General features: G+C 36.0%; 1 protein-coding gene across 2 annotated transcripts in view; it reads right to left on the bottom strand.

Annotated features, from left to right (window-relative positions):
* ANO3 (anoctamin 3) overlaps positions 1 to 18,259 on the bottom strand; it is a 258,609-nt gene that overhangs the window by 11,486 nt on the left and 228,864 nt on the right. For both annotated transcript variants that reach the window (XM_073216340.1, XM_073216341.1), the window contains 7 exons: positions 13,192 to 13,228; positions 11,068 to 11,179; positions 10,287 to 10,344; positions 5,033 to 5,130; positions 2,291 to 2,424; positions 1,160 to 1,312; positions 299 to 446 (listed from right to left, as the gene is read on the bottom strand). In XM_073216340.1, the coding sequence (XP_073072441.1) occupies positions 299 to 446; positions 1,160 to 1,312; positions 2,291 to 2,424; positions 5,033 to 5,130; positions 10,287 to 10,344; positions 11,068 to 11,179; positions 13,192 to 13,228 (740 nt within the window). The remainder of the gene's footprint in view (positions 1 to 298; positions 447 to 1,159; positions 1,313 to 2,290; positions 2,425 to 5,032; positions 5,131 to 10,286; positions 10,345 to 11,067; positions 11,180 to 13,191; positions 13,229 to 18,259) is intronic.

Below are 18,259 nucleotides of genomic sequence, written 5' to 3'. Positions count from 1 at the left end.
TTGGAAGACTTCTAAGTTCTCTTTCAGTTCTAAATTTAACTTCTAAATACATTATAGTCTTTTTTTAAACATTTAGTATCAGTATGCATTTATAAGTAGAAACATAGACTCTAAAATTATCTGCTGTAAAAAACACTGTTACCCTTCTTATCCACTTGAGTTCATCTAATAAATACACTGCAAATGCAATGATCAGAAACATCGCACTTAATGGTCACATAATAAAACTTCCCAGTAAGTTCCCATTTTAATTGCAAACATAAAACATATCAGGAAAATGTGTAAATTTCAACCTTACTTTTCCCCATATTCAAAATCACTTGCACAGGGACCATATTTGTATTCATAGACAAAACGTGGGATGTAATCAGATGTAATAGCAATTACAAATGCATTGGTGATCACAGCCAATATGCCGATTCCTTCAAGAATTCCATACCAGATCCCTAGTAGGAAAAAGATTAAAGATGGTGAATAAAGTGAAAAATTTTAAACCCTTTAATTTATTTTATTTAGGAAAGTTATGTTTGACTTATGTTTACCACATTTCTGAACATCATTCACTTTCTTAGTAAAGTATAAAAGAGATATCAACTTGAATGTATACACACTTTAAAATCTTATTTGTGATAGAGTGGTAGAGTATAAATTGGCATATTTCTGGGGAATATGTTGACAAATTATTCATCAAAATTTTAAAAGTACATGTTCTTTGACACAGGAGTTCCATTCTAGGAATTTATTTTTAGGAAATAATGAAAGTATGCATGAACATGTTCACCTCATTGTTGTTTATAACAGCAAAGAACTGAACGAATCTAGACATCTCTATCTAGGGGAATGATTTTTTAAAAAATGTCTCACAACATAATAGAAATATTTGCAATACTTATAACAAATGAGGCAGAACTATATTTATTAACATGGAAAGGTATGTATGAGATCTTTTTTGGTTCCAAACAAGTTTATGAAATAACTTTTATAACATGAACTTACTCTCAACTAAGTTAGTGTTCATTCATTGTTTTGTAGACTAAACCTACTCAGTTCAGTTATTATTGGAAGGGAGGTCAAACAACAGAAACCTGCATAGTCTAAGTAAGATCAAGTCACCTCTTAGTCTTAGCAATGAAAAGATCATTTAATTCTTGAGTCTTACCTATGTCAGTTGCTCGGGCTGGCAGAGGTCTCCGCCACTGAGTGACAAATTTGTAGGCATCCAGCCTGATTTCAATGATATTGTTTAATAAAGCCAAAAGAGGGGCCAGAGGAAAAGCCGCAACAAAGATTGTGGTAAAACCAAACTGCAACACTATAAAGGGAGAGCATTAGAAAGTTAGCAATATAAGCAGTATGATTTACTAAGTGCCTTCTTTGTGCTGTTTTAGGGGCTGTTTAGGGGCTTCACATAAATTGTTCTTAGTCTTTTCACATTCTTACAAGGTAAAATATACTTATCCGATTTTGCAGTTGAGAAAACTAGCTCATATGTATTAACTTATTAAAGAGTAGGTAGCTGGAAAATGTTAAAACCTACATTCAAACACAGATCTTAATAGGTTGAAAATCTATTGCTTTCCAGCTCTCTGCCATGAAGCATGAAGGAAGAATAAAGAAAAATGAAGTCAAAGAGGAGGGCTTGAAGAAAAACGCTTAGCTCTATAAGGGATGCAAGAGGCCAACTTTACTGTTCCTTTTTATAGATGAGAAAAATGAAGGCCAGAGAAAAAGCAAATGTCAAGACAACACAGAGTGGTTTTAATGGAGTGGGAGCCCTTATTTTCTTAATATAAATAAGCAAGCTTCTTAAGGAAACTGACTCAGACTGGGTCTGTGCAAAGGCTTATTGTTAGAAAGAATTATTGTTTTATTTGAGTAGGATAGTACATTTATTAACATAGGAATTGATTCCGCTTTATTTTGTTCCTTTAAAATATTTCCTCAAATGCTAAGTGTATTACTATGACAAAAAACCTGATTTTGGTCATATGCTATGGCTGACAGAGGACAAACTGTGTCAGTCTTCCAAGGGCACTGCTTTAATATCTTCTCTAGCTCTGTTGAGCTAAAATACAGATGTGTTTTAGAATGTTTGCAGTAGGAAAGGAGAAAGATTGTTTTCTCTCTTGAACCAAAGCCGGCACATGAAGTAGAAAAACCCGTATTTTTTCTATGCAACACTATAAAGGGAGAGCATTAGAAAGTTAGCAATATAAACAGTATGATTTACTAAGTGCTCTTAGTCTTTGGCCAAATAACCAAATAGCTCTTCATTAGATTCTTTCCTTACCCATTTCTAAGTACTCATCCATCAGTCCATGAATATTCATGGGCTGCAAATTCCAATCATTTTCCCACTGAGGAATGGAAGCATCTTGTATTCCCCGCTTTATTTTATGACGTGACCACCAGTTCTGGATCAACCTACATCACAGAGCAGACAAAGAGCTTTTGAACACTTATTCAAGCATCTCACTTAAGCACTATAAATTAACAATTTACAGTGTATTAATGAGAAACACCAACTACCCTGGGACTATACTAAGCATTCCTGGGGATTGAACATATTTCCATGGTTTCAATTACCAAGTTTAGAACAGGAGATAGGCCTCAACCTTCCTATACCCTATAAACATCTATACATGTATGTAGGAATTGATACCCCATACACTTGCGTACTTCCTTATACTGACAAACACCAGTTCCTATGATTCTTCTCCCTACCCCCACCTAGAGAAATGTGCATACTCCTATGCTGCCTGTTGTGACTGGCTCTGAGCTCTTCATTGCTCATAACCCAAAATCTTCCCGTGTGTGCTCTCTGAACATGATCATGTTCGACATTAAATAACTTAGCACTAGGAAAATATGTAACTTCTAGTCTCTGTCCTGCAATACATTAGCTGTGTGGCTTCAGCTGAGTTTATGACCATGAAGTGCTTCAGTGTCAACGATTACTCTGCTGCTATAGTGAGTGATAATTAATAGGCAATGGATGTGTGTCTGAGTCCATTCCTCAGACCTGGACAGGATGCAACAGCACTCCTGCCCCAGCCCAGGGTAGCCTTGAAATATGTGACTCAGAAATACGTGACTCAGAAATTTGTGACTCAGAAATATGTGACTCAGGTGTGCAAACACTGTGCACTTTTGGGGAATGAATTATTTGAAGAGTCAGATGAAATTTACATCCAGGAAGAGGTGATTCTCACAGGATTCAGTGAATAGTACTCAACTCTCAATTTTAATTAATCACAGGCTTAGAGCTTCAGTGGGAGTTGACAGAAAAGCCATAGCTAGACTAAAACGTCAGGCAGTGCCTCAGTGCCCCCTGCAGGTGCCCCATGAAGATGGAAAAGGGACTGGCAGTTGGGATTGGTGGAAGATGGCTTGTTTCTGTTTTATTATTTCAGGCCGCTAAGATTTTATTTGAAGAGAATTACAGTTTAAAATTGTGAAAATCACCATGTCAGTGACTAGCTCACTCCTGCTAGATTTTCTTCAATAAAGCCTTTGCTCAGCTTTTGGAAAAACACTGATAGGATGTTCCTTACCAGGATACCCTTAGGACTTGATATCCACAGTCCAGGCTGACCTCATGAGCAAAGCCATGGTGACAATGTAATGCCCAAAGTCCATGGTGTCTACATACATAAGTATATGGACAATGGTAACAGTAAGAATCATTTTTAATACTATTACTGCTACACCATCTTGATGGTGCTTATGAGTACTAACAGCATGTCTGATCCTGTGCTAGGGACTTGATACCTAATTTCTTTCAGGTATTTTCAAATGGTGTTCCCTAAACCCTCTGTTTCAAGGAAGTGAACCAAGGGTAGGAGGGATATGAAGAATTGTTCTGGGCCTCCCAGACCGCCATCCCTATTTGCTCTTCATTTAGAAGAGATTCATTTTAATCTGTTTTGAATATTGAGGATCTGTATAAAAATCTCTTCACAAAAAGGTTCTCTCATTTACTGATGAAGGTTTAAAGACCATTGAGTCATCTCCTTTAATCTTCAAAAATAACATTTTACAAGTTAAAAAAAAAATGTCTCGGAGAGGTCAAAGAAATTTAGCAAGTGACAGAGAAGGAATTTGAATCAGGCCTCAGTAATTTTGCTGTCCATGTTCTAAGACTCTCTGTAATTTTAAACAATATGGCAGATTTCAGGATAAGTAGCACCTGTACAGCCTTTTAAATCTCCTCTTGAAGAATGTCCTGATATCATGGTAAAATTTGAAGACTGAGCCTAAGCTATTTACATCATTAATCAATTAACCAGTTTCCTGAAGTTAGGAAATTCTTCCAAAAGTCATGTTTTCAACCTTGATTAGGCCTCAAAGCTTCCATGCCACATTGTTTTAAATACACTGCATTTAACTGTATTCTGAGACATAATATATTTTAGTAGATGTAGAAGTAGGCATTCAGGATCTTTCCATGTCATCATTTCACAGTCAAGACTTATCTAAAGGGACAAAATAGAATGCCATTGTTTTGATGTCATCACAATCAATGCTGTGTGTGTGTGGTGTGTGTGTGTGTGTGCATGTGTGTTTGTGTGTGTGAATAAAGAGCATAAAGCATGCCCATCTAAGATTTTATCTTTGTTTTATTCACTTTGGGGGAGGGGCACATAAATGGAGACTCTCTCTATTAAACAACAGTAGTGTTGGTCCTTGGGTAGCCAGAAGAAACCAGAAACCTATTTTTAGCCTCAAGAACTTGTCCTGTCAGTCATGTTTTAAGAATAGTAACAAGCATCTTAATGTGTTGGACTGAGTGTTCTATGTCCATTACTTCCTCTAATCATTACAACTGTTCTTGAGGTAGATTTAGCTGTTGACCCCCTCCTAGAGACATGGAAACTTTTCAGAAAAGGTTATTAACTCATATTTAGCAGAGCAGGAACTGAACCTTCATCTGTCTGACTATGAAACCCCAATTTTTAAAAACTATTCACACTACCTCTATCTTTCTTCTTTGTAGCTACATATATGGCAAGTTTAAAAATAAGGTGCTCACGGGTATCCCAGTTCCATGAAGTTGTTCCATATTTGCTTCAGAAACATGATAACTCCCATCTGGAGGCAGAGGTCTATCAAACAGCCACTGGGATGACACTGAAACAGAACAACAGGAATAGTAACCACCTTGCTCTGCCTCAGCTGGCTTAAACATGCCCACTTTCAGATAGTATAGCACATTCTAAAGCCAGGTCATGCTATCTCAATTCTAAAGAAAATAATTTGACAGGGAAGTTTCCAGTAAGGAAGGAAAGGAAATTTGATAGGGAAGTTTTTGGTGATTATGTTGGAATATTGATAAAAATTAAAATAGCAATAACAACAAATCTAATTTTAAGGAGTACTTACTATTTGTCAAGCTCTGTGTTAGGCGTGACCACATTTAATTAATTTTCTGGAATACTATATACATATCTATTAACAATCAGGGGACAAAATATTTAATTCTATGGCAAATGTTTATAATATAGCCTTTTAAAACAAATGTTTATAATATAACCTTCTTTTAAAATAACCTTTCTTTCTCAGAATAATTTTAAATTTATAGGAAGTTGGCAAAGATAATAAAGAGAGTACCCATACACCCTCACCTAATTCTCTCCATTGTCCTTTACATTACCAAGGTATATTTGCTCAGGGTATTATCTGATGTTTTCACACGTTTAGTCTGGGCTTATGTGTTTTGGAGATGGAAGAAGATTACAGAAGTAAAGTGACATTTTTATCATATCCCATCAGGGGTTACATCATATCGACATGACATTGCTACTGATATTAACCTTCGTTAACTGGTTGAGGTAGTGCTTGCCAGGTGTTTCTGCTTTAAAGTTACTCATTTTTCCCTTTCCCTATTCTTGTCTTTAGAAATGAGTCATGAAGTCTAGCCCACGCTCATGTAGGAGGGCAGGTGTTAAGATCTATCTCCTGGAGAGGGAGTGTCCGTATGTATTAAGAGGTCTAAGTGATGCAAGCATACCACAGAAAGTTTGTTGGTATGAACCCAATTTTGCTTTCTCTGGCTCCCCTGCTTTTTGTAGATATTCAATAAAAAGTTAGCATTAAAAACTCTCACAAACAAAAAATGTGATTACAGATGAAAACTTCAATTGATGTATTTTGCTAGAAAACACTGCAGAAGACATTTGGGTAGCAAAGTGTAGGTTTGTTTCTTTGAAAATAGATTCATGTCCTGCTGATAAGTACGACAGTCATTTTAGCTTTGATCCACAGTTTCTATTTCTGTTAAATAGGTGCCAGTGGGACTTCAAAGAGAACAAATAATTAGGACACAAAGAGCTTGCATTTCTGGTTCTAGTCCAGTAACTTAAAACTCCCTAATATAAGCCAGACAAAGGTTTTGCAAGTGGTCAGTTTTATTGTGTGGAGAAGTCCCAATTCTCCCCTTCAAGTATGTCCCTTCTTTCCAGCATGAATTGAGGACCCTCTGAGCTCTGCCACATATATATGATAAATGGGTCCGCTAGAATGTCTGAAGCAGAATAATTGCTAAACTACAGAGGCAGACATATATCACAGCTGCAAGCTGACACTCTTCATTTTTGTAGAGAGACTCAAAGAGGCAAATTGACTTGTCCAAAGTCATGCAATGCTAACTGATGCTGTGGTAATGAAAGCCTTGGTCTCCTTCACTCTAATCCACTGCTCTTTTATATAAGGCTAAGGATGAATTCTATTTACCAAATGTGTTTGTTATCTTGAAGGGCTGGTCTACCAAAGCATATTGTTATATGGAAAGGGAAGAAGAAGACCCTCATAAAACCATCTGATTGGATCACTCTCCACAATGGTAGGCCAAAGACAGGCCATTTATCATTTTGTTGAAATTTAGCCTTGATGACTTTTTGATTTATAGGCCAGAGAAAGGATCTAGTACTTTTTGTGGTTCTGCCTCCTCACATAATGGTTGCTCTGAGCTAAATCCAGTTCTTCAATATTCTAAAATTAATTTGGTAAAAAGATCTTACACTTAGCTGAGCAAAACGGTATGGATGAGTGTGTAAGGGACTCAGACTTTCATTTCCATTGCACTACTCAAATCAAATGACCATAGGCAATCCAGAGCTGGGTGCCTTCACATATTTTTTCATCTGCTTTTCATGAGAACCTGGTGAGATAGGTGTTGATTTCTCTATCGTGCAGCTGATGAAGCTAAGTGGCAGACAGGACTATCAGATCCCAATACCCATGTTCCTTTCACTTCATCCACTTCAGTAAGTTTACTTTAAATTCAATCCACATGCATGAGCCGGCACTCATTCAGCACTCTCTTACAAAAGTGAATTTCCAGAATGTTCTTGATTGTGCTTAAATGTTATCCCAATGGTGGTTGGAAAGCAGTTTTTAGAGCACAGACACTGAAGCTACTGCCTGAATCAAACTGATTTGAAGTTGATGACTTCATCAATTTACAAGTACGTTTCTATAATTGTAGGCAAATTATATAACTTCTCTAAGCTTCTTTCCTCTGCAAAATGAGTATAATAGTAGAACTTTGTGAAAATTAAATGCATTATATATGTAGAACTCTTAGAAACAATTGCTGGAATATGTTGGCATACGGTAAACACTCATTAACTATCAGCTATTATCAACATTTTATGAAGATTTACAGAAAATATTTATGTGAGATATTATACAGCAGAGTATGAGGGAAGTCCAGGATAGGTGGTCATGATGGTTCTAAATTAAAGTGTGGTAGTCTTCTCTTTCTTAATAATGGCTAGCACTATTTGTGCCAGGGATTTTACATGCATGATCCAGTTCAATCCACCTGTCATCACTACTACTGAGGTAGCTATTCTTATCACCAAAAGAAAAAACTGATACTTTGAGATATTAATATGATGCATTTGTATGGGGCAGAATTAGCATGTGAACTCTAAAGATAATTTACTTATTATGTGTCATGTTTATGTTCTTTTCTTCAAGACTTTTAACACTGTGAAAGAAAAGGAAAGGGACTTCTTGATTTGTGTATCCTATATTACCCAGCAGAGGACTAGAATGAAGTTTTTATCAATTAATGCTTGTTGAATGATTGAATTCAGAGGGTTAATTCTTATCTTCTATTATTTATACTTTTTTTTATTTATAGTTCTGAGATTTCTAGGGTCTATCACAAACCATCATTTTTTATTTCACTGAATTTGTTCAAAATAAATAATCCTCTATTGGAAAATATGAACCCTATGTATGTTATAAATATTGCAGAAAGGATTTAGGATGGTTGTAAAACATCTTTCCTGACACCAGTATTAAGATTATTTCCTTGGGGCTTTTAAGGAGGACTCATGACTTCAAATAATTTCACAGTTAAGAATACCTAATTAAACAGAACTGTTGAAGGCAGAAGTGACTAACTGGCCCCAATATGCAGACCTACCTGGCTGAAACCACTCTGCTCCCCACACCTTGCTAACTCCACTTGAACACCCCTGGGAAAAAAAATAAGCCCTGGGTCTCAAATTGGGTAGATAAAAGCCTTCTAGCAGATATAGTAGTACCCCTGGGCTATAAAAGAAAACTGCAAGTTTTATTTGGGGACTTCCTGAAGGCCTGAGATTGTGAAAAGCCTTAGTCTGTCCTTGGCCAATAGCAGCTGTGGAGACAGAAAGCGGATAAATATCAGCTACACTTTACAGAGTGCCTACCACAGTCCCGAGGTTGTACTAACTGTGTTATACTACCTATTGCTTATCTACAAACAGCTTTTCACCTAAGTATTAGTATTTCTAGTTTACAGATGAGGAGACATTCAGAGAGGCTATATTAAGGGCAAAGTAGAAAGGATTTGAGCCCAATTTTCTAAGATACAAAGGATATATTCTTAGGAAGTGTTAGGCTTTCTCTAAGTATTCCAGTTTCTAGAAGGTTCTTGGGGGACAACACTATAAGACCTCCCTTTAGCTTTTAGGAGACTATTTACATAGATACCAGAGATAATTCTACCCTCAGTTTTCTTGGGGAATCTTTTCTTAGCCTTTCTGTAAATCAGAATCTTCTACTACTGCTACCATAATAAAATGTATTGTACATTAATAAAAACAATTTTGAACTAGAGAAGGAGTAAACAATCTGACCAATGAGACTGCACAGAGTCCAGAAATAGACACAATTTAAAGATACAAAATATGATAAATCTTGGAATCTCATTTTGCTGAGTGAAAATATATATTATTTATTAAATGAATGGCTGCCAACTGGAGGGAAAATCTTGATATTCGTACACCAAAACAAACTGCCAATGGGTCAAAGATATCAACATTTAAAAAAATAACATTATTGAAAAATAAAGGTGTTAGTTTTTTTTTCAGTTTTCAGGATGAAGAACACATTTTTTGGCATAATAGATATTCCTAGAGTCATTAACAACAGTGATATTTTGATAAGAAAGTGCTATATAGTTTTGTAAAACATGTATCAAATAAAATTAAAAGATGTACAAGAATTTGGGAAATGTATCTGCAGCAAATTTGAAAGCTCAGAACCTAATTTTATTAGTTTATGAATTCTTAGAACAGAGAAAAACAGTCTAATGAAAATGAACATGTGAACAGTAAACACACACAAATATAAAGTGTCCAAAAAATGTGAAAATTATTTTCTGCCTCATTCATAATTAAGTTACTAAAATCAGAGAAAGTTCCTTTTTCGCTATTATATTGGTAAAAATTAAAATGTTCCTATTGTTAAAAGTCTGAGGACAACTTGTAACTGACATTTTGGAGGACAATTGCCAATCTCAGTGAAAACACACAATGTTTACCCTGTGATCTAGCAATACTACTCTCAGACACTTTGTTTCTATGACATAGATATAAATCAATGAAATATGAGCTTTGGGAGACAAATATTTGTAGATTGGTGTTTCAAGTAATATTTCTTTTGCACTAAAGTTTGAAAACCCATAAAATAGATAATAATAATTTCCACAATGAAAAATACCTGGAGCTAAATTTTGGGGCTTTGTGAATGCAGGAAATGGACTTCATAGAAAATTAATGAGAGCTGAGGTCAAGATCTCGGGGTTTAAATTTTTATTTAACTTTACCCCCTTTTTTGGAAAGATGTGGTTCATTTTTAATTCCATAGGAACTCTCCTCTACCAAAAATGTGTCTTCAGAATGTCTGAAATTCCTTGTACCCGTCTTCTTTGTCTCTCTCTCCTCCTCCTACAGTCATCACCCTATATCCATGCCCATCCCCACACCCACCCTTACAAGGGTACTTACTTCTTCCAGTCTCCACCGGTTAAAAAGTTTATTGTAATTTCCTGGGTGGCCTACAAATCTGTAAAAAGCCATTTGAATTCATTAGCATTTATGTGGGGTTGACTGAAGAGCAGCTGCCAACGCATCACAATAAGGGCATGTGTGGGTAGACATATAAATGTTCGCTGGTGCCTAAGCACTAGGCTAAGGCCATGCTTACACATCAAAGTACCTGGCTTAAAAAGGAAAAAGTGATGTGTGAATTCAATACCAATGGGTTGAGAAAGCACAGACAAAAACCAATCAAATGAAGTTTTCCACTTTCATCTGAAGAGTTTAAATGTCTTGTTGACCCAGTTAATGAATAGTAATATAATTTGTTGAATTGTTCTGTTTAAAATATTTCTAGCTTCAGAACATGCCCATGCCACTGGGTGGAGTGTTAATTAAGCATATGGAAAACCAAATCACTAGTTTAATATAGTTATTTTTCATAGTTTGCAGCACAGATTAGGAAAAAAAAAGGTAGAACTTTCCACATTGAGGAACTGTAACTTAGGGCTATACAAAACTTATTTTATTATTTAACAAAATCATTACTAATGATTGGGTAATCAAACCTCAGCCTAAGGATGAAACATAGATTTAATTCATTAAAATAATTAAAACACATTTGAAGACTGATTAGCACAGTTTTCCAAGGCAGGGGATAAAAATTTGCCCCATGTATTAACAAACTGGCCATGGAACAGTTGACAATCTTTCTGCCTCCGTAAAGATAATGTGTATAAAGTTGACTTACCTCCCCAAAAAGAAAGCAATATAGAAAATAGAACTGTTTAAGTTGACAAATTGGAAGAGAAACATCTTCAGAGCAAAACTGTTTTCCCATTCAGATTCTGTTCGAGGATATTCTAAAAGGAACATAGGGTGTGTTTACACAGATGAGGTGAATGACAGGAAACATGGGTAGTGAATCAGAAGCCTCATATTCAAGTTCTGGCTGTCATTTACTTGTTCTATGAGGCATTTGGTGTGTCTGAGTTTTAGTGTCTGGGTCTGCAAAATGTGAACAATAATATTTGCTGAACAGAATTGATGAAAGGATCCAATGAGGTAAACTTCAGGCTTGCCCCACAGCTATGAAAATGAAATGTCTGTTATTAATATATAAAAATTTTCAAAATCCTCTCTGCCTATTGTCATTTTGATGTGGCCGTAAATACTGGATCAGTTCTTCATTCAAATTGGCTGTGCTCAATATAGGGACCTAAATTGTCCACAGAGTTTTTTGAAGAATGACTATTTTGTGTGCTGACAGAAGTGGAATGGTAAAGAGGACAGAGGGCTGTATCATTCAGAAGAGCTGGTTTCTCATCTCAATTTTACACTTAATTTGCTGGCAATCTCAGGCAGGTCTCTTCACTTTTTTTGTAACTGGTTTTATCATCTATGAAATGAGGAATTTAGACAAGATGATTTCAAGACCCCTGTCAACTCTCACATTTTATGGTTCTATGGCTCTTAACAAAGCAAAACAAAACAAAGGAAAATAAAATAAAACAAAATGATCACAGAGATTGGATGAGATGGTAGCATGCACTGTAACCTCTGCTCGCACCCAGTATCCAAATAAATGATAGAATATACATATGCACATACAATATATATTTTCATATAAGTGAAGAATTTAAGAACGGTAGTTGGGAAAATAGATGGGATCTGATCTAGGGAAAAGATAGTCCAAAATGTATGTATGACCCAGTCACAGAATAAAGAAGAAATATGTCTGGGGGAACTCTAAACCTAAAAGAGATAGGTGCCAGACACAGGACAGGTTCATGGAGCATCACCCAAAAGAGTGACTGGTTGGTGTGGACCAGTAAGAGCAGAGAGGAGAACCAACATTTCCCCACAGGTTTTGATAGGTTGTGTTTTCACTGTTTCCTTCTAAATAGTTTGTAAATTTGGCACAGAACTTGTCTGAATCCTTCTAGGAAGTATAACATTATTTCTAATTTGAAGCACAGATTAGCACAATCAAAATAATATAAAATACAATGTCAAAAGGTAGAGTACTCAATTTGGCATGAATTTAGAGAAAATTTAGAGTTGAGGCAGAAGGTCTGGGATAAATTAAAGCAAGTACTTAGAAAACTGAACAAAAAAAGTGCTACTATTAGTTTCATGACAATATAAAAATTGCCTAAGAAAGGAAATAATCACAGTACATGCTTTTGATATTAAAATAGTTACATAGATACAATAATAGTTATATGTACACTAATTATTAATTAGGCTAAAAATGTTGATATAATTATTTTGGAAGGGAGAGAAATAGATTTTTGTATAACAGGTGATGAATAGGGAAGTGTGCAAAACAGGACACCACAGGGAACATTAAGACTTAAGTTCTTGTCTTTCATAGTGGGAAGGCAGCAGCTTCCCAAAGCTGAAAAATCAGGAATAGTACTAGAAGCATGTTATTTAGAGATAGGGTAATAAGAGAAGAAATTGGTAAAATTATTAAAAAGCAGTACCTTGGGTTAATGTGGTGAAGGACTGGTTTTCATGATAAATCTCTTAATATTATTTTGCCTTTTAAATTTTGTATATGTAGTACAACATTTTGATTAAAATAAATATTGGGGAAAAGAAAAACAAAGAACTGAAAAGGCAGGGAAAAATAAGCATTTCTAAGTAGGGAGAAGTAGATTTGCTAATTTCTAGGAAGGAGATTTTGTAACTACACACATTGCCTCTCTATAGTTAGGCAACATAGTCCAACTTACTGTGACACTTCTTTCATTTTTATTGTTATGTAACTGAAGTTGATATTAAAAAATGCTAAGGTAAGTAGAGCAACTACAGATTGATATGCCCATCTGTTATTCTCTTAATAAGGAGTGAAGAAAAATTGACTTACCTAAATTAGTGAGAAGGTAAGCGATTTTTTCATAAGCCTATAGTTCGAGAGAACAAATAGTAAATGTTATTATTTTCTTTTAGAAAAGGCTGTTACTTAGAGTTCTCAAAGAAACATCTAAAGTGTATTCTACAAAACAGCTATATTTTTAATTAAGCAGAAGCATGTTTCAAACTTAGTATGTAGTGCTTTACATACAAACACAAAATGCATGTAATATAAACATGTAAATATTTGTACATATACAGACACACTTGATTTCCATAACAACAAGCCTTTTCTGGCAGCTATCTTTATTTCCATTTTATAAATCAAGGCAATGAGACTTTAAAACCCAAAAGTCATTCAGTTCATCAGTGGCCGACCTGAGACTTGATCACCAAATTATGCGAATTTTTTACTACATTTAAAGGCTAAGTGGAAATTTGAATTCTTTACCATTTATAATTTCCCAAACTATGACACAGTATGAAAATTTGCATTCCTATGGAATAAAATTGGTTTGGTTGTTTAATTAAAACAAGATTGATAGGTCAAATCTGTTGAATCTACTAGTAAGTCACATGAACAGTAGAGTTTTATGATAAAATTTTTCATCTTCTGCCACCTTCTCCCTGACCCTATATATTCTGTCCACCACTCAGACAGATTTAAGGAAAGGAAACATATTTCACAATATCCCAAGTAAATACAGTTGAGAAAATATATTTGGTACAGACAGAAGGTTGATATGTATTTATGGGTATATGTGTGTGCATGTAAATAAGCTACATAATCTCATAATTCAACAAATTATTCTTTACATTATAAATTACAATATCCCTGCCTGGTGGTATGCAAAATTATAAGGTAGGTATCTGGACACTCTAAAAGCTGTTCACCTTCCCTGACAGCTCCTTCAATAGAACTATTGTGATTATTCATCCTAGTTCTGAAGGTTCCTAAAACCTAAGGTGTTATCTTGAGACAGAAAGGTCACATTCAGTACAATAGCCTCATTCTACCTCCACTGTGGTGCTATGGTGTCTAGCTATATGCACAAAGTATCATTTTCAAATTTTAGGACAAGATCACCTTGAATTCATGAGCACTAAAGTTATACTGACTGTCACATGTGCTTTTCCATGCCTGGTTTACCAAAGATGATGACAGAAGGGTCTCCAAGGAGTATAATAGGACAGACTTATCAATCAACAGTAGTACTTGAGCACTATTTACTGTACTGCTAACACTGAAATGAATGTTTTCATGGGGACTGAAAGAAAGTTTTATTTAAATAACTACCAGTTAGAGTATTTGGTGGTGCCAAGCAGTGCTTTATATATACCATTATTGAATTCAGTCCTTACAACTATTTTATCAAATATGTATGAAGCCCCATTTTACAGAATGGGGAACTAAGGTTTAGCAGGTCAGGTACCTTGTTGAGATAATACTACCAAGCATGTACTAACATCAGGATTTGCTGCTGTGGCTGTCTTGTACCACCTGCACTATGCCTTGTCACATAAACTATTTCAGATTTTTGTTTTAATACTTAGCACACAGAAGCCTGGGATGGCAATATTCGTAGATGATGCCCCAAGGGATTACAATAACCTCTAGAGGGGTTTTATAAACCACAAAAGATGCTGTACCACGCTTGGAAATTCTGCTGTTGGAAAGCTTTCTGGGGTATTTAAGAACCTACATCATCTACAGCTGCCAGGGTAGCCGACTGGCACCACCATGACAATGAGCTACATGATCAGCCCATGAACAGTGTCTTGCTAACTCCAGAACCACAGAGTGCAGGAGGAAACTATAACTTAATATATCTGATGTATGACAGCAGTCACTTTGACAGGGCAGGTCTTGTGTGTGTGGGAAAGGATATGTATTTGGGCGAGAAGAGAGAATGAGGGGAATTCAGGGAGAGTTGTTCTGATTACTACATTTTATATATAAATGTGGTATATATATATATATATATATATATATGTACATATATCAGGTATATATATATATACATGTACATGTATCATGTTGGAGAGACTATACTTTCAAAAATTTCCCACTAGTCACTGGTGCATTCAGTAAGCTGAAATTTTATACATATATATATGGATTCAGTTAAAAAATATTTACATGTGATTTCTCATGGGCCAGATACTGTTCAAGAAACCAAACTACAGTGAAGGACAGATGTAGCCTCTTTTTCATGGAACTTAAGTTCCAGTGGGCAGAGATACAACAAGCATGTAACTAGTCAGGACGTGAAGAGTACTATAAGGAAAAATTGCGCAGGGTCTGCATGGAGAGTGGTGGTGGGCACAGAGGATTCTGGCATAGAGCAGCCCCAAAGCTCTGCCAGGAGGGTGACATTGGAAGACTGCTGCATGCAGGGAGGGAGTCAAGCAGAGCTCTGGGCTAAGTACTTTGGAGACACAGGAACAGTAAGTTCTGAGCCTGGCTTGTGCTGCATATTTCATGAAGGGCAAGGAAATCAGGGGGAAAGGAGTGGAAGCAGTAAAGGAGTTAAGCAGTAAGAACTGAGTCAGAGATATCTTTGAGGGAAACCTTTTTCCATGTTAAGGACTTTAGAATTCATTCTGAGCTGAGAAGTCATCATCCTCCCATTAATACTTTCTTTGTAATCCTCTTCATCTCTGAGTCAGAGCCTCACAATTTACCCTTCACTGCAAAAAAGAGTTCCAAACAGACTTTTGCAGAATCAAAAAGACCCCTCTTTTCCAGTCATCCTCCTTTGTGAATTTCTAGAAACTGTGGACATAGACACAAATTAACTGAACAAATACATACTTAGAAAGCCTGTCCTCTTATTAAATGTGTCATTTGGAATTAACTCCTTTACAGGTTAGTATGTGTGGTCCAACCCTTTGATTCACCTGTTTCATAACAACCTAACTGCACTGCAATTGGTAACTAGTGGTAACCAGGTGTTAAGGAAAGGTAGGCACATTTTTAGGTCTTCAGTGACCAGGCCCATTAAAGAAACATAGGAATGCATTCTCTGGAGTCTAGAAACAGAAGTAGATCAATAATGTGGGAGAGTCCAGAACCAGTATGGGATACTTCCATTAGCCAGGTGTACTTAATGTTGTTTTTGTTTTTGTTTTTGGTTACAGTGTACTCTATGCATGCATATGGATCTCAAAACCAGAGGAGAAATACCAAAGGAGTTCATTCTTTTACTGACAATGATGAAATGGTTTAATTGGCTTAATCCCAGATGTTTCCAACTATAAGAGTATTTCTGCTGTGATATATTTATTCTCTTAACAACTACATATTATCAGAGTAGACAGCTGTCATGCTACTATAACCTATTCTTAAGTTAATTAAGGTTTAAATGTCAAGTAACAAGAACGTACATTTTGGAAGAATTGCACATTTTTAGTTTTCATTAAAATCGTGGAAATATTTCCTAACATGATAGCAGTCATACTCTTTATGGTACCTTTACATAGCACAGCACTTTTAGGGGCAGTAAAATAGAGAGGAAAAAGGATCAGATTAGTAAAGAGCATTGTAGATTTTTAGCTCTATGCCAGGTAAGAGATGTTCAAAACAATAAATTGAGGTTTTAATTACTAATAAACTATTTGGAATTTATCTTTGTAAATGGGTTTCTGATCTTGGCTGTGTATTAAAATTATCATAAAGCCCCTGAATCAGTGATTCCCTAATGCTTTTTCAGGGACTGACTGCATACTGCATCAGAATCACTTGGAGAGTATTTTTTAATGTTTTGCTTTAAAAATAGATTTCTGAGTTCCCCAAATCAGATTATGAATGGGATTCAGGGACCTGTACTTTTTCAAAGTCTCTTGGATGATTTGAAGCATAATAAGAACAGGAAATAATCTTTAAGTTACTTTCATGATCTGTAATACAAACTTGTAATCAAATTTTTATTATCTTAGCCCACATTTTCTCCCAAATTGAATATTTGTTTGGGGATGCAATGATTCACCTGTCTTGAAATCTTAAGAGAATGTTTACTCTTTGATTACTGTTTTGAATAAAAATAGCAAGTGCTGCTAACTTGAAAGACACTGAAAATACAATTCCAATAACAGCAATAATGTTGAGCAATGATTCAAGATGCTAGGGTATTTAGAGGATAAGTATTTAAAACTTATTCAAGGAATATGTTCTCAATGCTTTTTAGGCATTAGGCAAAGATGTAAGGTCAAACATGAGGACACCAAAGCCGCTCGCTGCTCCTCAGGAGCTCACACCCTGAGTGCGGGAGAAAAGGCCTGTCCCAAACACTGTAACTGGAGGATGCTCACGAGAGGGACTGTTTGAAACTCTACCAAGAGGGTCTGATAAGAAGGGAGAAGAGGCCTGGCCAAGCATCTTGGGAGAAGGGTAAACACAAAGAAGAGATTATTCAATTCTATATGAGGGTTTGAGAATAACAACTTTATGGAGGAACCGATTCTTTATTGCGATTTTCAAAGATAAAGAGATATTTTCCAAGGAGGGAAAAGAAAAAAGGCAGATAGAAGAAGCACTATGAACCCAGAGACATGGCTGTGAAATAGCGGAATTCCAGAGAACAAGAAGCAACAGCGGTTCTGTGGGCTAGAGTGCCGGCTGTGAGAGGGCGGTAGGGAGACCCAACTCTAGACACGAAGAGAAAGGAAAACTGGCTCTAAATGACAGAGGACCTCCAGTGCCGTGCCACTGAGCGTGGAATTCATAGGAGAGGCAATGGCTCCCTGTTAAGCAGTTTAAGTACAAAACAGAATGATCGAATTTGCGACTTAGAAAGATCCTTCCAACAGTAGTTCGCAAAGTAGACGGGAAGAGTTGACAAATAGGAAGACTAACCGGTTAGAAAGCTCCTGCAATTTTCCAAGCTAGAAATGACAAACGCTGAACTAACGAAGTAGAAGGGAGGATGGAGGATGGTGAGCAGAGGGAATGGATAAAAGAGATGTAGAAGGAAAATTCACAATAGTCACTGATACAATGAAGGAGACAAAAGAAATACATGAAGAATAACTTAAGGATTCCGGCTGTGTGCATTAAAAATTAGAAGTTCCTGATTAAAAGC

This window comes from Manis javanica, chromosome 11 (genome assembly GCF_040802235.1).
Source record: "Manis javanica isolate MJ-LG chromosome 11, MJ_LKY, whole genome shotgun sequence".
In the NCBI taxonomy this organism is placed as follows: domain Eukaryota; kingdom Metazoa; phylum Chordata; class Mammalia; order Pholidota; family Manidae; genus Manis; species Manis javanica.
The sequence above is the reverse complement of the archived record's forward strand: the minus strand, read 5'-3'. Positions and strand labels throughout refer to the sequence as shown.